Below are 6,887 nucleotides of genomic sequence, written 5' to 3'. Positions count from 1 at the left end.
CATCTGTCTGGAGCTGTGAGTTCCAAGCCACCCTGAACTACAGGAGATTAATTCAATCTAAGTGAGAACCAAGCCAGGCAGTGGTGGCCACACCTTTAATCCCAGTCCTTGAGAATCACATGCCTTAAATTCCAGCACCAGCGAGGAAGTGATCTGATTGGTTGGAGAAAGGTATATCAAGGCTTGAGGACACAGGCACTGAGTCCCTTTGGGCTGAGGACTCAGAGGCTTTCAAAGAGAGACTTGGCGGAGTTGCGGAGGCCAGACGTTGGCAGTGGTTTGTTCTTTGGTTTCTCTGATCTTTACACTAATATCTGGCTGCCGGTTTTGTTTTGTTTGATTTTTAAAAAGGGCCATTTAAGATTTTGTGCGACACCTGGTGCCCGACGTGGTAAGTGAAAAGCCAACGGCCCAGGGAGCAAGACCCAAGTCGGGGAGCAAAACCCAAGTCGGGCTCCCAGGTAGAAGTGTTGCAGCTGAGGTCATTGTCCCTAGGGGCAGGACTTAGGAGCAGAAGGACAGCTGGCAGCTCTCCTCCCAGCTTGTGGAGGCCAACCCGAAATGGGCGACAGTGCCATGGCAGAACAGGATGTGGAAGACCAGCTTTTGGATTATGATGAATTTGAAGAGCCCCAAGCAGCCCAGGAGAGCACCCCAGCTCCCCCGAAGAAAGAGGTCCAAGGATCTTATGTCTCCGTTCACAGTTGTAGTTTCCGGGACTTTCTGCTGAAGCCGGAGCTCCTGAGAGTCCTAGTGGAGTGTGGCTTTGAGCCTCCTTCGGAGGTCCAGCATGAGTGTCTTCCCCAGGCCATTCTGGGTATAGATGTCCTGTGGCAGGCCAAGTCTGGGATGGGCAAGACGGCGGTGTTTGTGCTGGCCACCCTGCAGCAGATGGAGCCCGTGGACGGCCCCGTGTCGGTACTGGTCATGTGCCACACCAGGGAGCTGGCCTTCCAGATCAGCAAGGAGTATGAGCGCTTCTCCAAGTACATGGCCAGCGTGAAGGTATCCGTGTTCTTTGGGGGCCTCTCCATCAAGAAGGACGAAGAGGTGTTGAAGAAGAACCGTCCCCACGTGGTGGTGGGGACCCCAGGCCGGATCCTGGCACTGGTCCGCAGAGGGAGCCTCAACCTGAGGAACGTGAAGCACTTTGTGCTAGACGAATGTGACAAGATGCTGGGACAGCTGGCCATGCGGCAGGACGTGCAGGCCATCTTTCGAGTGACGCCCCACGAGAAGCAGTGCATGATGTTCAGCGCCACCCTGAGCAAGGAGATCCGGCCCGTGTGCAGGAAGTTCATGCAGGATCCCATGGAGGTGTGTGTGGAGGACGAGAGCAAGCTCTCCCTGCACAGCCTCCAGCAGTACTACGTCAAGCTCAAGGAGAGCCAGAAGAACCGGAAGCTCTGCGACCTCCTCGATGTCCTCGAGTTTAACCAGGTGGGTGATCTTTGTCAGGTCTGTGCAGCGTTGCATGGCCCTGGCCCAGATCCTAGTGGAACAGAACTTCCCAGTCACTGCTATTCACCGAGCCATGCACCAGGAGGAGCGCCTGTCCCGCTTCCAGCAGTTCAAGGACTTCCAGTGGCGCATCCTGGTGGCTACCAACCTGTTTGGCAGAGGTATGGACATCCAGCAAGTCGACGTCGTCTTCAACTATGACATGCCAGAGGACTCAGATACCTACCTTCACCGAGTGGCTCGTGCTGGTCGCTTTGGTACCAGAGGCCTGGCGCTCACTTTTGTATCTGAGGAGAGTGATGGACACATCCTCAGTGACGTCCAGGGCCGGTTTGCAGTGAATGTAGCAGAGTTTCCGGAAGAAATGGAGATCTCCACACGCATTGCTTGAAGAACTGGAAGACCTGTGGCAAAATAAATACCCAAAGAAGAGCAGAGAACTACCCCGAAAGAAAAAATTCACTGAGAAAAGGAATAATCTGACCTAATGGGATCTCTGAAGTCCTAAAAAGATGATGGGATCCCACAACAACAGTTCCACCAAGACCTTGAGGACACCGTTAAGATGAGTGACACCATCTACTAAAGGCATGCTTTGGACTACAAACTGCTCAGGACAATTTCCAGATGGCTACTGGAGATCCAGCCTCACAGACTACTCTAGCCAAGACCTGAGACAAGCCCTGCACTCTCCAGTGATGCAGAGACTGGACAGCAAAGGACACAGCTACTTCTCTCAAAGGACTTGACAATGAACCCCCAAATATTTCTTTTCTGGGTCCCCTAAAGATGCCATCGCCCCCTCCCCCCAGGCAACAGGAAGTAATTTGAAGAACAGGAGGACAATGACGCCCATATTCCCAAGAGGTAGGGTGGGTGTGGTGATATTTTATTTGTATCCCCCAATAAAGATTTGTAGTGATATTTTATTTGTATCCCCCAATAAAATTTGTGGTGACATTTTATTTGTATCCCCCAATAAAGTTTATCTGAGGGTCAGAGGAAAAAGCCAGCCACCATAGTAAACATTCAAGTCAGGCAATGGTAGCACACGCCTTTCAGCCTATCACTGGGGAGGCAGGGATCTGTCTGGATCTCTGTGAGTTCAAGGCCACACTGGGAACAGAGCCACCTGTGGTGGCTCACACATCCAATTCCAACACTAGTTAACCATAGAGGTCTGCAGGTCTGGACAGACAGACAGGACGGGACAGACAGAGCCAGGCAGGAAGAGGAAGTGATGGTGTTGGGTGCAGGGGGGAAGTGAGTTAGCACAGCAGAGAGGAATGTGGACGTGGGTCTCCAGGGAGTAGGTCTCTTTGGAAGCAGAGGGTTGGTAAGGAGAGGTTGGCTTTGGCTTGTCCTAACCCTCTGACCTCTCAGAATTTACTCTCACATCTGGCGCCTGTTTTTTTTTTTTTTTTATCTTGTTCTTTTTGTTTTTTTGTCAGTTTGTTAGTTTGTTTGTTTGTATTTTATTTGTAAGACCGTTTAGCAATTTGTCTTACCAGTGGGTGGTTTTTGGTCATTCAATGAGTTATGAATAATTGCCATTGTTTAGGGTGTTTGGTTACAAGTTGTTGTTGGTAGTAGTCAGAAAAAAAAGCTAAACAAAGGAGATTAGATTCAGGGTTCTTGTTTGAAAAAAAAAAAAAGAAAGAAGAGAATTTAGATACCATGAGATAAGAGGTAGATTATTAAATCTACCCTGGAAAAAAATGTAGAAATGATAGGATAAAAGGGTAGATTTTTTAATCTACTCTGAAAAGAAAAACAGGAATATAGATATAAGATAAAAGGTAGATCATTGATTCTACTTTTAAAAAGCAACAATTAGTTTTAAATATTTCACATTGGATTGGAATTTGTATTTGTACACAAATTGTGAACGTTGATCTGAAGTTAATATTGATCCTGTCGGAATATACTGTACAAATGTCTACCCTTGTTCATTTAACAATGTAATGCAAATTGCTAGACCTTAAAACTTATAACCAACTCATTAGGATATAAAAAATAAAAGTTAGTAGCTAGTCATTACAATAGAACTTGTATTTATGTTAGGTATGTTTTCAAGTTCAAACAGATATTTTAGAGAGTCTTCAGATACTTCAGAGAGCTGCAGAATATGACATTTAAGATGTTGTAATAACATTTTTATTTATTTAAATGGAAATGCAACCATGATTTTTTAAAGTAATTTTTTAATAAGATGTTTTCTATTCATTTCACATATCAACCACAGATTCCCTGTCCTCCTTCCTCCTGCCCCGCAGACTCCCTCCCCCACCTCATACACCCCATTCCCACCTCCTCCAAGGCAAGGTCTCCCATGGGGAGTCAGCAGGGCCTGGTATATTCAGTTGAGGCAGGTCCAAGCCCCTCCTTCCTGCACCGAGGTTGCACAAAATGTCTCACCATAGGCACTAGGTTCCAAAAAGCCAGCTCATGCACAAGGGACAGGTCCCGATCCAACTGCCTGGGAGCCCCCTGCACAGTTCAAGCTAAACACCTGTCTGGCTTATCCAGAGGGCCTAGTCCAGTACCATGGGGGCTCCTCAGCTATTGGTCCACAGTTCATGCATTTCCACTAGTTTGGTAGTTGTCTCTGTACTTTTTCCAGTCATGGTCTCCATGTCTCTTGCTCATAGAATCCCTCCTCTCTCTCGCATCCATTGGACTCCTAGAGCTCCGCCTAGGACCCAGTCATGGATCTCTGCATGTGCCTCCTTCAGTCACTGGATGAGGGTTCTATGATGACAGTTAGGGTATTCAGCCATCCCATCACCAGAGTATGCCAGCTCAGGCACCCTCTCGACTATTGCCAGTAGTCTATGGTGGAGTCATCCTTGTGGATTTCTGGGAACCTCCCTAGCACTCTGCTTCTCCCTGTGCCCATGGTGTCTTCATTTATTATGGTGTCTCTTTCCTTGCTCTCCCACTCTGTTCCCGTTCCAGCTCCAACCTCCTACTCCCCTAAGCTCTCATCCCTCATCCCTTGCCCCCCCCCCCCCCCCCCCCCCCCCCCCCCCCCCCCGTTATACGCCCTCACCCCCAGTTTGCTCATTTAGATCTCATCCTTTTCTCCCTCACTGGGCAATCCATGCATCCATCTTAGGGCCCTCCTTCCTAGCTAGCCTCCCTGGAGCTGTGGGTTGCAGTCTGCTTATCCTTTGCCTCACATCTAGTATCCACTTATGAGTGAGTACATACCATGTTTGTCCTTCTGAGTCTGGGTTACCTAACTCAGGATGATAGTTTCTAGTTCCATTCATTTGCCTGCAAACCTCATCATGTCATTGTTTTTCTCTGCTGGCTAGTACTCCATTGTGTATATGCACCACATTTTCTTCATCCATTCTTCAGTTGGGGGGCATCTAGGTTGTTTCCAGGTCCTGGCTATTCCAAATAATGCTGCTAAGAACATAGTTGAACATGTGTCCTTGTGGTATTTTTGAGCATTCCTTGGGTATATGCCCAAGAGTGGTCTAGCTGGGTCTTGAGGAAGATTGAAAGTAGCAAGTAGTCTTGAACACATTGGTACCAGAGACCACTTCCTAAATATAACACCAGTAGCACAGACACTGAGAGCAACAATGAATAAATGGGACCTCTTGAAACGGAGAAGCTTTTGTAGGGCAAAGGACATGGTGAAGAAGACCAAACGACAGCCTACAGAATGGGAAAAAGATCTTCACCAACACCACATGTGACAGAGGGCTGATCTCCAGAATATGTAAAGAAGTCAGGAAACTAGACATCAAAATACCTAACAATCCAATTAAAAAATGGGCAATAGTGATAAACAGAGAATTCTCAACAGAAGAATCTCAAATGGCTGAAAGAATTGAAGGAATTGCTCAACATCCTTATTCATCAGGGATATGCAAATCAAAATGTCTCTGAGATAGCATCTTACACCTGTCAGAATGGCTAAGATCAAAAACACTGAAGACAGCTTATGTTGGAGTAGATATGGAGCAAGGGGAACACTCCTACACTGTTGGTGGGAATGCAAACTTTTGTGGTCACTTTGGAAATGAGTTTTTTGCTTTCTGAAAAAAAAAATTTTTTTTAATGACTATGAGACATCAGCTCCTGGCAGCATGAATCTACTTCAGAGAAGATGATGAGCATTGTAAAAACTCCACATAGAGTTTATTTTCTTTCTGGGAAAAGTGAGCCAGCAGGCAAGAGAGTTTCCTTGCCTTGACTGCTGACATTATGCTGTAGAAAGGTCTCTGGATATCTCCAACATTGTGTTTGCTTTCATTTTGAATACATTCTTAATTTCTGACACTACAAGAAGCTTCAGATTCACCTACATTTCCTATCTTGATTCTATAACTAGGTATTTTTCTAAAGAGTGTAGACATGATTCATGGAATAAGAACAATAAAAACCAAGGCCTTGGCAGTAGGTGTGTTCTTTGTATCAAATTATTCTCACACTTTGATCTTCTTAGCTCTTTGAAGAGTTGTCTCAAGTAGGGTTTATATTGCTGTGAAAAGACACCATGAAACAGACAACTCTTATAAGGAAAACATTGAATTGGTGTAGCTTGTTTACAGTTTGAGAGGTCTGTAGTTGAAAGATCTCTGGAACTGTAGGAAGGCCCTTGAGATTATCCTGTTTCACAGAAAAGTCTGTCAGATACACTAAGCTTGTAGGCTGAAGACAGAGGGACCAATGTTGCAGGGGAACCTTGGGTGAATGTCCAGGCAGTCAGCTGTACCTGTCATTTCTCACATTTTTTGGAAGTCAGTTGTTTGTACTTCCTGCTTACTCAGTTAATATCATTTCCTTCTCGGGTCTCTGATGGAATTGAAGATTAGATAGTCTTAGTTCTATTTTTCCTTGTTAACAAATTCAGAAGAGAAACTCACTGAAAGAGGTGTAAAGTATATAAGACAGAAAGACATCCAAAGAAAGTTTTGGGTTGGTAAGACAAGTTAGGATAGAAAGTGAATTAGGTACAACACTTTGCACTCACCAAAATAGGATAAATGATGGATATTTTCTCTGAATTTGTCAAATGTTTATGGTCTGGACATTGTTAATATAATTATTAACTATATATATTGTATATACTTATTTATATAGTTTTTCTTATATTAGTTATAACCTTCTCCTATAATTTTAGACAAAAAAAGAGATAATATGATATAATGTCTATCAAATAAAGCTTGTCTGAGGATTGGAGGACAGGGCCATCCACTAGATTAAATATACAGGCCAGGCAGTGGTAGCACATGCCTTTAATCCTAGCATTCTGGAGGCAGAGGTCTGTCTGGATCTCTGTGAGTTGAAAGCCACCTTGGACTAAATGAGGTTGATTCAATCTAGGAGAGAAACAGAGCTAGGCACTGGTGGCACACACCTTTAATCCCAGTACTTGGGAGTCACATGCCTTTAATCCCAGCACC

The 6,887-nt window shown here is 45.3% G+C and overlaps 1 protein-coding gene across 1 annotated transcript; it reads left to right on the top strand.

Annotated features, from left to right (window-relative positions):
• Positions 1-576: 576 nt before the first annotated feature.
• Positions 577-1,852, top strand: LOC128119320 (ATP-dependent RNA helicase DDX39A-like). Its single transcript, XM_052752740.1, is given in 2 exon segments — positions 577-1,443; positions 1,445-1,852. Coding segments are annotated over 2 exon segments (1,275 nt in total).
• The last annotated feature ends 5,035 nt before the right edge of the window (positions 1,853-6,887 follow it).

The sequence above is a fragment of the Peromyscus californicus genome, unplaced genomic scaffold (assembly GCF_007827085.1).
Source record: "Peromyscus californicus insignis strain IS unplaced genomic scaffold, ASM782708v3 Scaffold_23__1_contigs__length_62951481, whole genome shotgun sequence".
Classification (NCBI taxonomy): Eukaryota; Metazoa; Chordata; class Mammalia; order Rodentia; family Cricetidae; genus Peromyscus; species Peromyscus californicus.
This window is presented reverse-complemented; position numbering and strand designations above follow the sequence as displayed.